At 44.1% G+C, this 16,674-nt stretch overlaps 3 protein-coding genes across 7 annotated transcripts in view; 1 reads left to right on the plus strand and 2 right to left on the minus strand.

Annotated features, from left to right (window-relative positions):
- The window catches only part of LOC147258247 (solute carrier family 66 member 2), a 68,582-nt gene extending 61,782 nt beyond the window's left edge, over positions 1 to 6,800 (minus strand). The window contains exons 1-3 of one of the 3 annotated variants that reach the window (XM_086208211.1): positions 6,698 to 6,800; positions 2,072 to 2,327; positions 1,533 to 1,666 (exon numbers count right to left, since the gene is read on the minus strand). In XM_086208211.1, coding sequence (XP_086064337.1) covers positions 1,533 to 1,666; positions 2,072 to 2,280 — 343 coding nt within the window. In that variant the 5' untranslated portion in view covers positions 2,281 to 2,327; positions 6,698 to 6,800. Of the gene's footprint in view, positions 1 to 1,532; positions 1,667 to 2,071; positions 2,328 to 6,399; positions 6,647 to 6,697 lie in introns of those variants that run through there. The other 2 variants (XM_086208210.1, XM_086208212.1) reach the window with 2 other exon arrangements.
- Positions 6,801 to 6,874: 74 nt separating this feature from the next.
- hsbp1b (heat shock factor binding protein 1b) lies at positions 6,875 to 9,857 on the plus strand. The gene is made up of 4 exons (XM_086208213.1): positions 6,875 to 7,074; positions 8,675 to 8,741; positions 8,945 to 9,071; positions 9,338 to 9,857. Exons 1-3 carry the CDS (start codon positions 7,030 to 7,032, stop codon positions 9,067 to 9,069), a joined length of 237 nt encoding a protein of 78 aa, XP_086064339.1. The 5' UTR covers positions 6,875 to 7,029; the 3' UTR covers positions 9,070 to 9,071; positions 9,338 to 9,857.
- Positions 9,858 to 10,071: 214 nt separating this feature from the next.
- Positions 10,072 to 16,674, minus strand: part of LOC147258249 (DNA topoisomerase I, mitochondrial) — a 30,997-nt gene continuing 24,394 nt past the window's right edge. For 2 of the 3 annotated variants that reach the window (XM_086208209.1, XM_086208207.1), the window contains 5 exons: positions 15,202 to 15,316; positions 14,428 to 14,627; positions 13,995 to 14,095; positions 13,204 to 13,353; positions 10,072 to 10,415 (listed from right to left, as the gene is read on the minus strand). In XM_086208209.1, the coding sequence (XP_086064335.1) occupies positions 10,313 to 10,415; positions 13,204 to 13,353; positions 13,995 to 14,095; positions 14,428 to 14,627; positions 15,202 to 15,316 (669 nt within the window). In that variant the 3' untranslated portion in view covers positions 10,072 to 10,312. The remainder of the gene's footprint in view (positions 10,416 to 13,203; positions 13,354 to 13,994; positions 14,096 to 14,427; positions 14,628 to 15,201; positions 15,317 to 16,674) is intronic. The other variant, XM_086208208.1, reaches the window with a different exon arrangement.

Below are 16,674 nucleotides of genomic sequence, written 5' to 3' on the forward strand. Positions count from 1 at the left end.
CAAGCACACACACACACACACACACACACACACACACACACACACACACACACACACACACACACGCACACACGCACGTGCACACATGCACACACACACAATATTCTCAGCAATCATTCAACAGCAATCAGGCGTAGACCTGTGGTCATAAAACGTTCTAGGATTGAGCCTATTAGCGAGACTATTAGCGAAGGTAATTAGTCTTAACAAAATGTCGAGAGTGAACTCACAACCCTGTGTAATGTCCTCTGCACCCACTCTTTGACCTACAAAGGGTTTAAGTGTTTGAAAGACTTCTTGGGCCTTTCAAAAATTGATGAATTATATCTGATATTATCAATATTTCAGCAATTCTCATGAGCAATTCTGCATCCGAAAATAATCCTGACCACTTAAATAAATAATGAATAAATGATATGAATAAATAATGTTTTACCTGCAAATCAGAAGTAACATGGCTGCAGGCGCCAATATCAAGGAATGCAGTATTAGCAAGAAAATGTACTCCATCTTGGCTTTAATGGTATCAAATATATTTAACGTAGCTGTTACATTTTAAAAACTGATAAACCCTGTGGACTAACTTCATTTTCACTTCCGTAAATCCATATTTTCCGTTATTAAAATCTGTTTAAGGGAAATTCAGAGGTTCGATTCCAAACACTGTAACTGTTGGAAACAGGTCGTTGAAAATGTGTAAAAACCTCTGTTCATCCACAGAGCTGAATTCTAAATTACATGGTTTAACGGTTTCACTCTGTTCTGTGGGTTCTGATTTTGCAGGCAGGTCCATCCAGTCTAACACAACACTCGGCGCGTTTACTTACACTTACTCCGTTTTACTGTGATTGCTTCATGCATCAACCTTTGGTGCTTGTTCCACTCGCTCTCGAGTCAGTGAGTGCGGTGTCTCAACTGTATTTTTCCCTCACGAGCTTTCACACAAAGGAACATTCATCCTGGTCACCTTATTCACCTCTCCTGTGTGTGATGGTTTTAAAGGGGGCTTCCTTCATCCTGGGACCAGTTAGTTTATTCATCTTTGACAAATAATGTCTGAGGAAACATGAGTGGTGGCCCCTCCTAGTCTTGTACCCTCACACACACTCACACACACTCAACACATCTTAAGGCTAATATCATGTATGACAGAACAGTGACTCAAACTGTCACAGCTCAGCCTCACATATCTTAACATGTAGGATGACATAAACTATATCTCACTGCGGTTCACCTTCACGAGTATACAGCTAGTAATTATTAGAAACTATGACAATTAATTATTCAAAAAAATAATAATAGAAGATGTGAGAAAAGAAGAAAAGGAGCCTAGTACAGGTAAGGATGTCTGAGAGCAGCGATCTCATCATTCAAGCTTTTCCAATGGCCCCCTCTTTTGGTAAGACGCAGGAGTTGAAGCTCTTTCCCTGGTGACACACCACAGTGGTGCATCTGCTGAAACACTAGTAGTAATTGTACATAAGGGGAGGGTTATGTTGCTGTGTCAGGTAGCGCTGTTTTGACACATTTACCTAAGAGCCGGTGTTGCTTGGTGCTCACTCGGTTGGTGTGCTGGACTGTGCAGCAGAGGTGGAGCATGGCAAACATGGTGAGGATCATCACAACGCTCTGGAGCAGCAAGGGGAGCTCAAACTGCTTCCCAATCCTGCAAACATGCCACATTCAGAGGTGACATGGGGGGAGCCTTTAGCTCACAGTAATACAGGGAAATAATGGAAACAGTTCTGCACAGATCACACACAGTTCTCCTCAAGTAAATCTGATGAGATCTGGAACAGCTCCGAAAGTGTAACATTTCATCTCTGACATCTCTCTTCCCTGACACATAAAACCATTTCAAAGAGGTTACAAGAGAGCGGCAGCCTACATTTGTGATTCCATTAGCAACTTCAATGTTGTCTGTGATTTTGTTCCTTTTCCATTAATTTTTGTCCACCTGACTGATATGAGGAAAAACTATGTAAATTGCATGGCAAAGAACAAATATTGACAGAAAAAGGTGAGCTTTGAAAAGGATATGAATAAACACAACGCCAGAAAATGCTCTCACCAGAAGAAGATGCGCAGGATGTTGGCTATGAGCAGGACCAGGCAGACCCTGGTGGAGAAGCCTTCCGTGTTGCTGCTCTTTTGAATCTCCTGGTACTGGGGCAAATAGGGCAGGGCTCCCCCAAAGACCATGAGGCAGGAGGCCAGCCAGGACAGCAGCGCCCACGAGCCCTCCATGTCCTCGTCCTGCAGAGCCACCTCTGCATCCATCACACTGAGAGAAGATCAGGGGTGTCCAGGGAGCGGTGAGGTGGCAGCTGGGAAGCAGAACAACCGGAGGTTACTTCCAGGGGTTGGAGGGACATTCCCAAAGAGCCATAGTGAAGGAAAACTTGTTGAGATGATTCAATTAGAGAAACTCAGTATAGTGTGAAGCAGCAGCACAAAACTCTCTCTGTCTCACTACAAGATCTGATTATAGCTAAGCAATGGCTGTGGCACCATGGCCAGAGTAGCCACGCCTCTGCAGACTTGAGTACATACTAAAACCATGGTGTGTAATAATAAGGAGAAATTAGATCGTAGCGACACCCTTGGGTTAATCATCTACAGAGGTGGACATGATATACATTTTACAAGTAAAGATAATTGGATTTATGTTTTTTAGGCAAAAATCCCAATCTGCGTATCCCACTTTCACTAACATTAAGAACATAATGCAAAGCAGGACTCGATTTTCCTTGGAAAGAGAATTACACCCATATTTAAAAAAGTGACTTCTGAAGTCATCTTTGGAAGGTCATTTTAATTCTGTCCCATCACCGACAGCCCCAGCCAGCCCCAGGAACCAATCCTAGCTAGCTCCCTTTCTTTGGTGAGGAAACATTTACACAATGTCTCTCATAGGCTGAATGGTTGCTATCTGTAAAATGGGGGAATTTAATGTAAAAACACACCCCCAAAAAGTTGATTTACTGAATTGGAACAGTTGAGACTCACTGTCACCTACTCAACACTGAGCTGAGCTGAAGCGTTAAGGACACAATGCTGTTTTTAGGCATTCGAAGGATTTTTAGGAGCATTTAAACTGCTACTTTTGCTCCAAAATTGTGTCATGACATCCATATAACTCCATATTATCTTTGCAAATAGACACATTAAGGTAGGGCTGCACCGTTCACAGAAATATCATCAAAACTGCAACTGGATCAAGTTCAATTTTTAACAAAGGATAAATCTGTATTGATGTTTACAGTGGAAGCATTTCGGTGCTTCGGCATATATTCTTTACAAATAGAAAGAGAACAAATAGACACAACCTGGATGCTCAAGGGTCAATGTAACGGTAACAAACGCAGAGAGTTTGAGAGGAGCTACACTCATCTGAGGGTTTGCAGTATTTTCAGCGTCAGGATGTCTTTAACTACTTTGCACGTAGGAATTCCTTCAGTCAACCATCAGCTCAAAAAAAAAAGAGTTAAACTCTGCTGTCTCATTTAGCGACTTGTTAGAAAATGGTGTTTTTATAAAACTATAACACATCAAAATTCACATTTACTAAGGTAATTTACATTTCCTGATGTAATTTAAGTGAGTAAAAGATCTTGAGCTTGTGGGAACCATAAACCTTCTTTAACCACTAAGTCAAAGATTTAACCGACTGAAACGAGGGAATGTTAGCATTCAACAATGCTACTTTTATCTGAGCTGTGGGACTCACTCCTGCACCTCTGCAGCACCAGCCACACACCGACCTATCGATGCGTTACATCATCCAACAGTCAAGACTTTAAACGAGCTTTTGAAGAACCTCTGCAAATGACTAATTTAGTTCCTCCCATACACCAGCGATAACAGAGGCTTTTAATTAGCAAATCGGGAGTGGGATGATGGGTAATAATCTGGGATCTGGGAATATCCAACCATTAAATGTGATTAAATTGCTTTCATATTTTATTTTTGCAAATGAGGGGGCAGCATGGCTCAGAAGTAGAGTGGCTGTCTAGCAACCGAAAGGTCCCTGGTTCGATCCTCACTTCCCCTGGTGACCATGTGGAAGTGTCCTAGAGCAAGATACTGAACCCCAAATTGCTGCTGATGGTCCTGTGATGGACTGGTGACCCGTCCAGCGTGAACCCCGCCTCTCACCCAGTGTCAGCTAGGATAGGCTCCAGCCCCCCCCCCCCCCCCACGACCCTTAACAGATAAGCTGTATAGAAAATGGATGTATGGATTTCTGCAAATGTTTCAAATCGTGTGTGATATACATCATCCCTCCCCCTCTCCCTCTCTCCAGCACAGACTAGAAATCTGTCACACAGCCAGTATTTCACTTCCAATTCTGACATCCCTTTTCAGGTTTATGTTTTATTATTTTGTAGGAGCAAATGCCCAGAGTTTGAAAGAATACCTGGTGAATAACTGATTCTGTGTCTGATACCAGGGGCGCATGGTGTGTTCGACAGTTGATATCCAACGTGTCTGTCTAACCGCCGCAGCGTGGAGATCAAGTCTTAATTCAAGGCCGCCTCTTCACTCTGAACACAACAGAGCTTCTTCTTCTTATCATCACCACAGTGATGAGTCTGCACTACAACCAGGCCGGCCACTCCCTAATCCTGAAAATACTGTTCTATGCAGCAAACACTCTTAAGATAAAAAACATCCATCCCCACAGAGACAAGCTTAGTAATTCCCTCCTTTTATTGAGAAACCTGCAGTGCAGATAAAGGGCTCTACCACATGTCAGACAACATTCTTTGCAGTCGTGAGAAGTAGGTAGAGGTGCAGGCCGCTGGTGAGCCGGGAGTCTTAGGTGTCTGAGTTTTAATGCCTGATCTCAGCCAGAGGGCCACTGCCTCTGTGTCAGCTGACAGGTCACACACTATGGCTGAAGACCAGTGAGTCCAAAGTGGTGACACCATAATAACACCAGAGACCTCATCAGCAGGTTCTCTGGGTATTAGCGGCCTTATGACTGCTGACGATATTTCAAGTGCACGGTCCTTGTGCATCAAGCAGAAATGAGGAAGGGGATATCAGAGCAGGAATATCAGGGTCCAGTGCCAAAAGATATTATTCACATATCAGCTGCAGAGATCGGATATCAGAATGATGGCGCTGATGGACCATGAAAAATAATGAGACACGCGTTCAACATACACACAGTTCTAATAAAAGACTCTGGAATGCATTAAAATGTCATGCTTTTGTGTCTATTTGTTATTTAATGTGAGGTGTTTTGAGAATTAAACTGACATCTTAAACAACAACAAAAAGATAACGCTGAAGAAAGGAAAGCTCTGGTCTGGTGGCAGAATCAGTAACATAGCCACCCGTCAAGCAGGTGCTTACGCGGTGGAAAAGTTCTCCCATGTTCTGTTTTAAAGTCAGCTGACTTGTGATGCTGCACGTTTGTTGGAGTCAATTATGTTAAGATTTCAAAGGCTGCTGGAGATAAATGTGTGCTCACTAGGTGTTTGTGTTGTTGGGAAGCTGCTGGGACTGGAATTGGCAATCCATACCCTTGAGTGAGGGCGTGTGGCATTTTCAATTTGCTGTTAACAAGGATTGATTTACACGGTCAAGCTGTCACAGAGCACGAGAGTCATGAGTTCAACTGAGACCTCGGCGTCCTGGCATTCATTCCCCCTAACCTCACTAAGGCATCGTTGATGGGTATCAGATCGAGAGTGGAAAAAAAAAGTGGATCGTGCATCTCTAGCAGACACGTCACTGACAGTCAGGGAGGAAGGGGGTGAGGCGGGGGTCTGATTACCCAGCAGGCATCTGTTATTTCTCATAACTCAGATGTAAGTGAGAGCACAAAGAGGCAGGCAAGGTTTCACTGATAGTGCAAGACATGGTGGTGAAAGAGTTACTTCTCAATCATGAGTGACCCTTTAAAACTGAGAATAAGAATACAAAGGCAATGTAGACCTGTGGGCGGGCCAGGGGAGCCTGCCATGGGTCCTGATCTAGAACTCCTTTTTGTCCCCCCCTGTTTCAGCAGATAGAAATTCCTTCATGTCTCCAACCACTGCTGTCTAGTGTTGGTAAACCCCGCCAGAGCTTCTGTTTGGACACTTCTATCATGAAAGAGGACGCGCTCTGTTGTGTAAGCAAAGAATAGCTCACAGGGGTTGGGTCACCAACATGTCTCAACAGACAGTTCCCACATCGAATCTGGCTGCAGCATCAACGGTATGGACTCACAGGGGCACCCTTCCAGAGTCTCGCGTTGTGATACATTTAAAACGGAGTTAAACACCAGCAACTTACCGAGTATCAGATGTAATAAAACATTTAAACAGATTTAAAACACACAATAAATAACAATCCTCTCAGAAAGTACTGTGTCTAGGAGTTTCAGAAGCCGCGTTCACACACTTTTCATGCCAAGCAGCGCACAGCTCCGGATGGCCACTGTCCCGTCTATCTCTCGTTAGCAAGAGCACCCTCAAACTTTACTTTACCCTCGGGTTCATTCACTGTCCTCCGCCTTCTCCTCGAGAAACTGTCGTAGATTCAAAACACAATCCCGCTCCTTCACCTCCAACTCTCAGACAACCACAAGTTTCATGCGAGGAGGAGGAGGAGGAGGAGGAGGAGGAGGAGGAGGAGAAGAGGCGTTCACGCGCAGGTACGCACACCCACACACGCGCGGTCACACACTCAGCAGACTCACCAAAGAGGAGCGTTAAACATTCGTAAGACTGGAGCGTGGACAAGGACGCAGCCTCGCTCTGGTGAACCAATGCTATGAATGAATTCAGTGTGTTGCCTCCTCCTGAGGCCGTAAGGGGTAAACAAAACCTCAGGCGGCTCGGAAAACTCAACGTCCCATACCGCCCCGCGCAAGCATTTAAGTCACGCGAGAGTTCGCTGTGTTGTGGAACAGCTGACTGTGTGCGGTGCGACATATTGCTATATCATTCGAGCAGTTCAAATATAATTAACTGCAGACGTCTAACTGCCTTGTGGGATTATTTCGGCTCTGATAACCATTCTCACTTCACCATGGCTGAGACAGACCCCAAGTCGGTGCAGGACCTTACCAATGTGGTAAGTCGTGATTCCAGGCTAGTGTTACATAGCTACATTAGCTCAGCTAGCTGGGCTGAAGGAATGCTAACGACAGCAAACTACGGCTCGTTAGTTAGCAAGCAAAGGTTGTAGGGTAAAAGGCATTAAACAGTGTTTAATAACTATCTGACTTCGTAACAACACCAATAATCGGTTTTATGAACGTTACAGTGGGAAGCTTCTTAGTCTAATATAATTCATGTTCAGTCTGTCCTGTAACCAACTGTTTAATGTCTCGATCATCGTCTATGAGAGCCATAGTGGTCCTAACACAAATTAGATATTGTTCTGCGGGGGCAATTATAGATGAACAGTTAACAGCAGAACTTAATTGTCGGCAGAACAAACGCGTGAACTCTGAATGCAGAGTGCGTGCAGATACGAGGCACTCCGATCTACTGTAACGCCTACGGCGAGATTGGTGAGGTAATGTTTCTGACTGACTGTTGTCATGGAGATTAGCATTGAGGTGGTACTACTATACTCAAACATTTCACAGCCCAGTCTTGGTTATTTTGTGGTGTTATTGTCGGTTAGTTTTTATTTTCTAATGGCCTTTACAGGTTTTCTACACCTTTTTTTTTAATATTCGATGTTTAAGTTAAGCTAAGTGATGAGTTAATATAAAGTTCAGTGTTCAGGTTAAATATTGCTGAACTGTTGAGCAGTATTTTTTTGATAGGGAAAGAAAACTGCTCTAAAGCACACCCACAGTGTGGGTTTGTGAATTAGAGAAACCTCCCACATTGTTGTCCTGGAAACATGGATGAGCAGCAGTAGGAGGAGCTGCAACTTCTGAACGTTTCCATCCTATCTGAACTCTTTGGTAACCATGGCGTCAAGGACTGATGTAGGATAAGGCCAATGGTGACAAACATTTCCTATTACAGGCTTCCTAACTCCCCACAATCTTCAATAAACATTCAATTTAAGAACTTTCTTAGATCTCTGAACTTTCGATTTTTCCACCTCATTTTTAGCTTACGTTGTGTGATAGGTATGCCTTTGGGGAAAGAAAAAAAAAAAGAAATTGTAAACACAATGGTCAAGTTTCACCCCCCCCCCCATGAAAATCTTACATAGTCCACACTCCTTAGATCGCCTAGTCTGTTCTCTGATTTTGAGATTAGCGCCAACATTCAAAAGACAAAGCCAACAGGTCAGATTGCAGCAGATTCCATGAAATGGGAGCAGGTAGAACTAGTTAAGATGTTTTGGCTGACCCTTAACACATCCTGTAGTCTTGAGGACTTAAGTCATGTGTTATTTGAGAAAAAAAATACAAGTTTAGCTTGGTGAGATGTGGACATGTAGTTAAAAAACAATGATTGATTTAGATAACCGGAGATGTATGAGGACTCCTGAAATTGGTTGGATGATGTCATCCCACATTTGGAATTCTTACTCATCTTAAATTAAGACTCAAGATGCAAAATTTACATCATGGGCCCCTGAGTTTTCCTTCAGTGGCACATTGGTTGATAGTGAATAATCCAGTCTGTGTTGCTCGTGTCATGATAACCCGTGAGCTGACCTGGGGGATGATGTATGGCTTTAACGTTGCTGTGCTGGTTCTCAGGTCCAAACACTGCTGCAACAGATGCAAGACAAGTTCCAGACCATGTCAGACCAGATCATCGGGAGGAATATCCTGACACTAATCCAAGAGGCTTGTCTGCTTCCTTGATCTTTGATAAAACATCCTATTCTTGATGTTAATCCCCTGCCGTACGTTGGGCTGGTGGTGACTGGCATTCTCATGTCTTTGACTCAAGAGTTTTGCTTCCAGTTCAGTGATATTTCGGTGCGACTTAGTAAGATTTGTCATTTTCCTTAACCGCTTCTCCACTTGATGAGATGAGCACACGGATCGATGACTTGGAGAAGAACATCGCCGACCTGATGACCCAGGCTGGTGTTGAAGAAATTGAGGCAACACCTGAAAAGCCAAAAGAGGCTCAAGGCTCATCATGAAGGTAAGACGGCCGTTATCACGTCTCCCTCTGACATCAGTGTTTGGTTGTCCTTCCTAAGAGACTCCTATATATTCAGGAGCTTGGATGACAGCGATCGTCTGCCACTTACACATTTGATGGATTAATAATGCAGCTATGATTAATTGTAGCCATCATTCCTTTTTCATCTTGCCCGATGAACCAACACTTTTCTATGACTACAACTTGTCAGTTGCGGTCGACCTCAAGTGTCTTCACATGCCTACCGCTATCTGTGTGTCCCTCAGGTTCCCCAGAAAAAACATGGAGTCGGGTGCTACATTCAGGAGCAGCAGATGTTTCCATTCTGAAAATGAATTTTTGATTTGGTGTGTCTTTGTGTGATATGCTTTTTATATATTGAATATTGTGATAAATGGTTATGTAATGACTTGAACGTTATTTGTAAGCTAGACTAGTGTGCCCTGTAGAATTTAGGATGCTGTTGTGCAGGAATGCTACTTAAGGATTTTGTGTACTGACCTGGACGTTGTATATCATAATTGATTCCTGGGAGGTGACAGCCGATGGAGACATTGTTGCCCCCAGCTCAGGCTGACAGGTACATCTGTAGGCTAGTAGGCCAGCAACAGCTACATCCCTATCATCATGGGAACTGGGCACTGTATAAAATCTGAAGTCTGCAGGGTTTTACAAACAACACTGTTACTCCTGAGGTGTGAGATGCATTCCAATTCTAACAGATTTTCCTCTATTAAACTTATTTAATACAATGCTGTTGTATTAGATAATAAAAACTCGGCCAGGTCCTGGGTGATTTTTTTTTTTTAATTTTACCAAGCAAAATAACACTTATTTTTTCTAGCAATGACAATCCTAAATGAGTTTGGGGTCTATCATGGCAGAGGAACTGGAGCTGGAGCTGGAGACTTGATCCATGAGGCGGTACTAACCAAGATTTAACCAGGAATTAGTATCTTTCCCTCAATGTCCAGCTAACAGTCCTATTTAGACAACTATGTAACTGCATAATAGAAACCTTTATTCAAATGAATACAAACAGAACAAAACAACCTTCTAAATAAAACACTCAATGCATCAAAAAATATAAGCAATTAACAAGCAATTGACATGTCTTCAGGGTGAAGAATGATCACGTGATATGATCTCATGAAATACAACCTGAATAGCCAATGAACAGATGAGAAATACTACCAGAAAGTACTTTATATAACGACAAGCTAAGGGTTCCAAGACAAAAGTTAGAACTCAAAGTCTGCCTCCGTCATGTCGATGGCCCATGCAAACTTCTCCCTTTGGCTCTTATTGTAGATTTTTTCCACAGGTACCTCCATGTTCTTACACCTAAAAGACACAATAGTTAAATATTAACTGTGAAATAAACATAGTATAACCACTCATATCATTTTCTCGCAAGTCTAAAAATGTTGGCTGTCAGTACTTTTGGTGCAGCTAGTTGGATAGAAAACACCGGCTGCAAGACGCAGAACATACACGGAATTTAAGTACATGACCGAAAAATCTGGAGTTTTCGATCTGTAAAGCACATGACACTGGCTATCATTGGGCCCTCAATTCATACAAATGAGAAAAAGTGCATTGCAGTTGTACGCCTCTGACATGAGCCTGTCAGATGGTCCCGGCAATTAACAGGAGTGGGACGGACAGACAACTCAAAAACAAAAGGACCACTGTGCAACTGTCATGGAGGCATTAATATCTCAAACACAGCTGGAATGAAAGCAGGAGAGATAGCAGAAACAGAGCAATTAAAAAGTGGAGTGCTCACATGTGTGATGTTAAGAATAGGACTGTAGAGAGGTTCCCTATTGAGCCGTCACTATTAACTGTGACACTTCAAGAATGAAACGCCTGTTTGTGTCACAAATTCTCTGTAGTGGAAACTGACTGGACAACAGAGGTCAGCCATGGCATCAGAGAATCTAATTGTGATCTTTTTTCCAAAGCCAAACTTGTGTTCTGCAAGACTGACGACTGTCCTAAAGCTTCCAGCTATTTGTTAAAAAAAAAAAGTCAGGAGTCGTCAAATGGCTGTGCGTTTGACATCTTTAGTATTTTAGGTAAAATTATCAGGGTTCACACACATTAACAATATTTTTCAATGCCTCTGAGGAACACTCTCATGACCATACATCCTCTCAAATGTCCGTTTACTCATTAGAAATCTTCAATTCACCCATGTACATTTAGCTAAAATCAATGCCGTACTTCATGCCTTGATGCAACACAAACATGTGAAAGTAAACCAACATCGGTAGTGTCTGATATCCTATTAGAGTTTTCAGAGTCAAGCTTTCATCAACCACAACTCTCATTTGCACGTCAAATTTTCTGCCTTTATTTTTCCAGACACCTTTCCAGGTTTTTAATGACCAAATGAACCCTGTAGTACACTTGGAATAAAATGATTGTAAACAGTAGCATCAGACAAACTGTGACTGCAATGTTTGGTCTCTTATTGTGCTGTCAGTGCTGGACAGACAGCTGTCCATTCTGGCTTGGTGCATTTTGACAGGAAGACTGCCGAGTCAGTATGGGTTGTATAAACGTTTCAATGCACTTTGATGAGTCAGGCCAAACAGGCTGGTTGTGCACACTAAGATGGTATACTCTACAAGTGAGTGTCCAGGTGTTACCATGTGTGCACACAGGCCCACAAACAAAAATCAATGGATTTGGAAGGGGTTTTTTTTTCTATTTTTTTTTACCTGTCCTGTTCAGCAGCTGAGGCAAGCAGCATCAGTGTTCCTGGTGCCTTGTTGTACTGAAGCAGTTTTATTCTGCATAGGAGGAATCTGATAAACTCCTCCTATTGCCATTTATGTTTAACTTTATTAGGAATGGTGTTGGTTCATTGATAAAGCGACTGGACTGAGGACAGGAGTGGACAGGAAGAGAGAACAGGGACAGGACAGGGAAGACAAGGGGGAGGGGGGAGACAAAAAAACAACAACAGCAATAGCAGAAAACAACAACAACAAAAAACACAAAAACAAACAAAGACAAAAAACAAATAAACAAACAAACAAAAAGTAACAACAACAAAAGAAAAAAAGAAAAAAAAAACAAAAACAATGGTTGCAGAATTTCCGGTGCAGGCTTACAATTTGGTTTAATATAATTTTAAGATAAATGTCTGAGTGTGTGTTTATGGGTCAGCTGTGCGCTCCATGCGTGTATGTGTGTATACACGTGTGTACGTGTATGTGTGTGTGCTACGGTTTATCTTGGATGCTGTGCGTAGCTGGCTGTAGCTGATGTGGGGGGCCAGGACATCGCACCTCCAGTCCAGGATGGCAGGTAGGTCAGGACCAGGTCACCAGAGCACCCCGAAATCCCCAGGACACGGGGAGCCCCAGGCCACCCCTCCCCCAGGAAACAGCCACAGGCCCAACCCATGCCAGGACCCGTAGGAAAGCACAGCAGCAGCAACCCCCACCCGGAAGCTACCCACAGAGAGACGGGGCAGAGATGACCCCGGTCCCGCCGGGCACTCCCCCCCCCCACAACATGAGCAGAGCCCAGGGGCACAGGGCCCCCCAGCCCGAGACCCGACCAGAGCCCCCCAAGGGGTCCACCAGCGGCGAGGCCGACACCCACCCACACCCCACACCCAGGCGGGGCAGCCACAGCCCACCACAACGACCAGGCCCACCGCCCCCGAACAGAGCTACCCCCCCCCCCCCAACCCTCGATCCCCATCCCCTCTACTCATCCCCTGTTCTCCCCCTCCCCCCAGAGCAGGAGGGCTTCAGGCTATAGGGCACCACCAGCCAGCCAGCCGGGACCCCCCCACTCCCCGGAAAGGTCCAGCCCACCCGCCGGGGTGAGTCGAAGGCACACACGCCCAGGACCGCCACCCCCGGACAAAACAATCATACTCTCATCTTCCTCCATACAGGGGCTGAGAACACCATAGATGCTGATACGGTCCAGGGCACCTCAGACTTAGTGAAACCGCCAGCGAGCGATCCACCGTACAGCAGCAGGGCCCGTGACCAACCCCAGCCCAACCACCATGCCGGGAAGAGGATTTGGGAGGTTTGTGTGGACATGAGTGTGAATTTTTTTAACCAAGGCATTCAGTTGGTTTGAGTTTTCATTTACTCACCATGCCACGCTGATGCGTGGATCCAGGTAGTTTAGCTTTGAGGTACCCAGTGCAATCTGTTTGTTTTCCTCTCTATCAGTTGCCTGAACCTCGAGCTTCAGCAGATGCTCCTCACAGCGCTTCACAGCTGCCTTCTTCCGCTCCACCAGCCTGAGAAAAGCAGCCAACATCAGTCATAGCAACCTGGCTCGGTGTCAGGCCTTTGAACCATTCAGCTATCAGGTACAAAGCTAACAGCTGTGTTCCCATCGGTGATCTTCTCAAGGCCAGTGCTACTTTGGAAGTTGGTAGAGGTAAAAACATGGAGTGATTTATGGTATATTCAAATATCACAACTGCTCTAAAGTCAGAATTGTCAAATATGAATGCATGGACCTACTGGCTGGTGAAAGCATCAGTAGCACCTCATCTGACAGCCACTGACATCAAATAGTCCATTCCTATGCATCCCTAAATATAACAGACCATTAAGTTGACATAAACGATGAGTCTGTTAAGCAAAAACAAAAAGAGGATGGAAGTGCGTGTGACTGAACTGCAACACCACCGCCACAGAAAACTCCCACATAACCGCCAATTCAAAGTCTTCTTTTTCCTCAGGTTCGTGCTTGAAGCACATCATTTGTACTGATGCTTGAGGGTGTTCATACCTGCAGGGCACTCTTATATTGGTATTTGGGTGTGTGGCTTATGATTAATCTGACACCAAAGGACTGCTTGGAGGTAAATATTTCTAACTGTTATTGTTATTGTCTGCAGCCTTTCGTTTTCTGCTATACTGGGACACTCACGTCTGCAGCTTCGGGTCTGAGCTGCCTTTTGCCTTGGCATCCTTCTTGGCCTGTTTCAACTCCGTCTTGGCAAGCGCCAGCTGTTCTTTTCGAGCATCAATCTGAGGGAAGCACATGAAGACATCATGTCTGATTATCAGCTCCAAAACAGCAGAGAATTGGCAGGAAAGCTTACACAAGTCAATTGTCTGTTATTATGATCTATTTTTCTTAGAATACGGAATCAGAAATCCTTTATTGTCATTGAACATTAGTGTTACAACAAAAGTTGCAAACCCTTAGTGGTGTGACACAATGCAACAAGACAAGATAACAAGATAGTAAAGCACAAAGCCACACACAACAGATAAACAAAGACATAATGACAAATAAGGATGTGTTACATGTATTCGTTATGTAAAGTGATAATTATTGGCTGATAAACATGGCAGACCTTGGCCTGGAGGTTTGCCATGGACTGCTCAAAGGTCTTTGGCGGCGCCCGTTGGTGGTTACATAGAATTGCAACGGCTCGATTTGCCCTGTTGTAGGAGAGCAGCTTCTCTGCCACATTGTCAGATTCTTTGTGAGGGGAGACAGAGTAATAATTTCCATTTAAACAGAATCCTGAACTGAGACCATCTGACCAGAATCCTGCAAAGAAGTGTAAAGATAGAATCATGCTTGTGTCACTTGTGTTATAACTGCCCACCTACCATCAGCACCACAAATCAGATGCTCACACAAGCAATTTTATGTTTCTATCATTTCATTTTGATCATTCAGATCCACATTAGCTTGATGTATTCTCCCAAGGGTGCACACAACACACATTATGTGTGAGCTCTCAGTTTGCCTGTCAGTAGCTATTCAGAAATGTGATGAGTGTGTGGAGATTTAATCTACGAATGGGGAAATGCAGCAGGGCCAGCCAGCAGGACCTGTAGCTGGAGCATCACTGGTTGCAGTAAATTACTGACACAGTTGTAAGATGGATGTCAGCGTATCCTGAATCCAGAAAAAAAAAGTAGTGTGGCACTTTTATCATGGGACTCTGTGACATAAGCAGCCGGGTGACAGGACAATTCTAAGAACCAGGCTGATATGTCCTGCTGCTGGTGGCAATCCAGCAATCTTACCAAGCCCGAGCATGTGATATTACTATGTATGTGAGGTTAGGCTGTGTTACAGTGTGTGAGTGTGTTTGTGAGTACTTATGAGTGATTACTGTTTGTGAGCTCTTTGAGCTGTTGCTGCAGGGTGATGGAGGCGTTGTACGTCCTGAACACCTTCGCAGTGAGACCTGGCATGAGGGAGCTCAGATGCTTGTTAAGCATGTTCGTCTATGGGGAGGGGCAGAGAAGCAAACAAACATATGGTCAAGCACAAATGCAGAGCACAAAACCCTCTGACCGAATGAAAACATTCTCTACCACTAGATGGCACTGTGGGATTTTATGACTGCAATGGGTAGTACAGCATTCTCTGCCTTCATTACCATCATCCTCCATTAGGACTGGGAGATTAAAAAAAAAAAAAAAAGAGTGCACACCACCATTTCCCATCTGACATTTGTGTAGGTAATATAACAAGTTAGAGCAGTCCTGGCCAGATGGCTAGATAGCCACTGGCTCCTGACATATGGCTGTCAACACCACAGCAGACATGAAAAAGCATGAACAGCAAAACAGCACACATCAGAGAAATAGGAGGTGAAAACAAGTGGACGTGAGGCAGACGTCGTGTGTAGCTCTAAAACACAGAAGAAAGAACATATGTGTGAGTTGGTCAGGGAAAGAAGGAATGATTGTACTGGAAGATTCTAATAATGATGTGGTTAGTTTCATCAAAGCAGGGTCGGGACCCTGCTGTCAGGGGCACATTCACACATGTATGAACTGCATGAGCCTATTTCAAACTGCCTGAGGGCAGATTTACATTTGTGCATATGCATACATGTGCGTGCTGGGCAGCACAGCCTGCGCTAACCGTCATGCCTGGATTGCTAATGAGCTACCAAACTTTGTGTGAGTGCGTGCGTCTGTGTGTGTGTGTGTGTGTCACAGACAGCACAACATGCTGAAGGAGTTTGGGCAGTGAGTGCTGTGTGTACACAAGTAAGTGTGCTTGTGCATGCCATTTCCCTAAGGCATCACTTCCAACCCCCTGTCATAAGCCAGAAAATTTTGACACGTAATGGTCCTCACAAGCTGTCATAAGCGCAGTTCTAAAATTCCATCTATAAAACAGGGTGTTATGTACTTGATCTTTTACTTGTAGACACAGTAGCCAATTTTTGGTGACGGTGGTTATGTCAAGGAGAAATATTCACTGTTGCTGCTCTTATATCCCTATGATGAGCTGCTTTTCATTGTTACAAACTTCACTTTAAGTGTCTTTGAAAGCCTCTCTTCCAAAAGAAGGCGGAGGGGAGACAATAGTGAGGGAAAATGATGAAATTGTGTCCATTTTGGCCAAGGGGGTGAAACCACAGCAGAAACGAGGCATTTCTAGAAAGACACAAACACAAACCCTTACCCACGTCTGTCATCTAACAAAGACACCACTTGCTGACTTGTTTGGTAGCAACACAAAGAGACAAACCACCACCTACCATTTCAGTGATTGACAAAGTTCAGCTCCATTGCATGTAATCCCGTAAAGGAGATTTCTGAGGTTACATGAACTGAGACACAGCAGT

The sequence above is a fragment of the Aulostomus chinensis genome, chromosome 7, assembly GCF_037954235.1.
Source record: "Aulostomus chinensis isolate RoL2024-O1b breed Wild chromosome 7, RoL_Achi_v1.0, whole genome shotgun sequence".
Taxonomy (NCBI): Eukaryota; Metazoa; Chordata; class Actinopteri; order Syngnathiformes; family Aulostomidae; genus Aulostomus; species Aulostomus chinensis.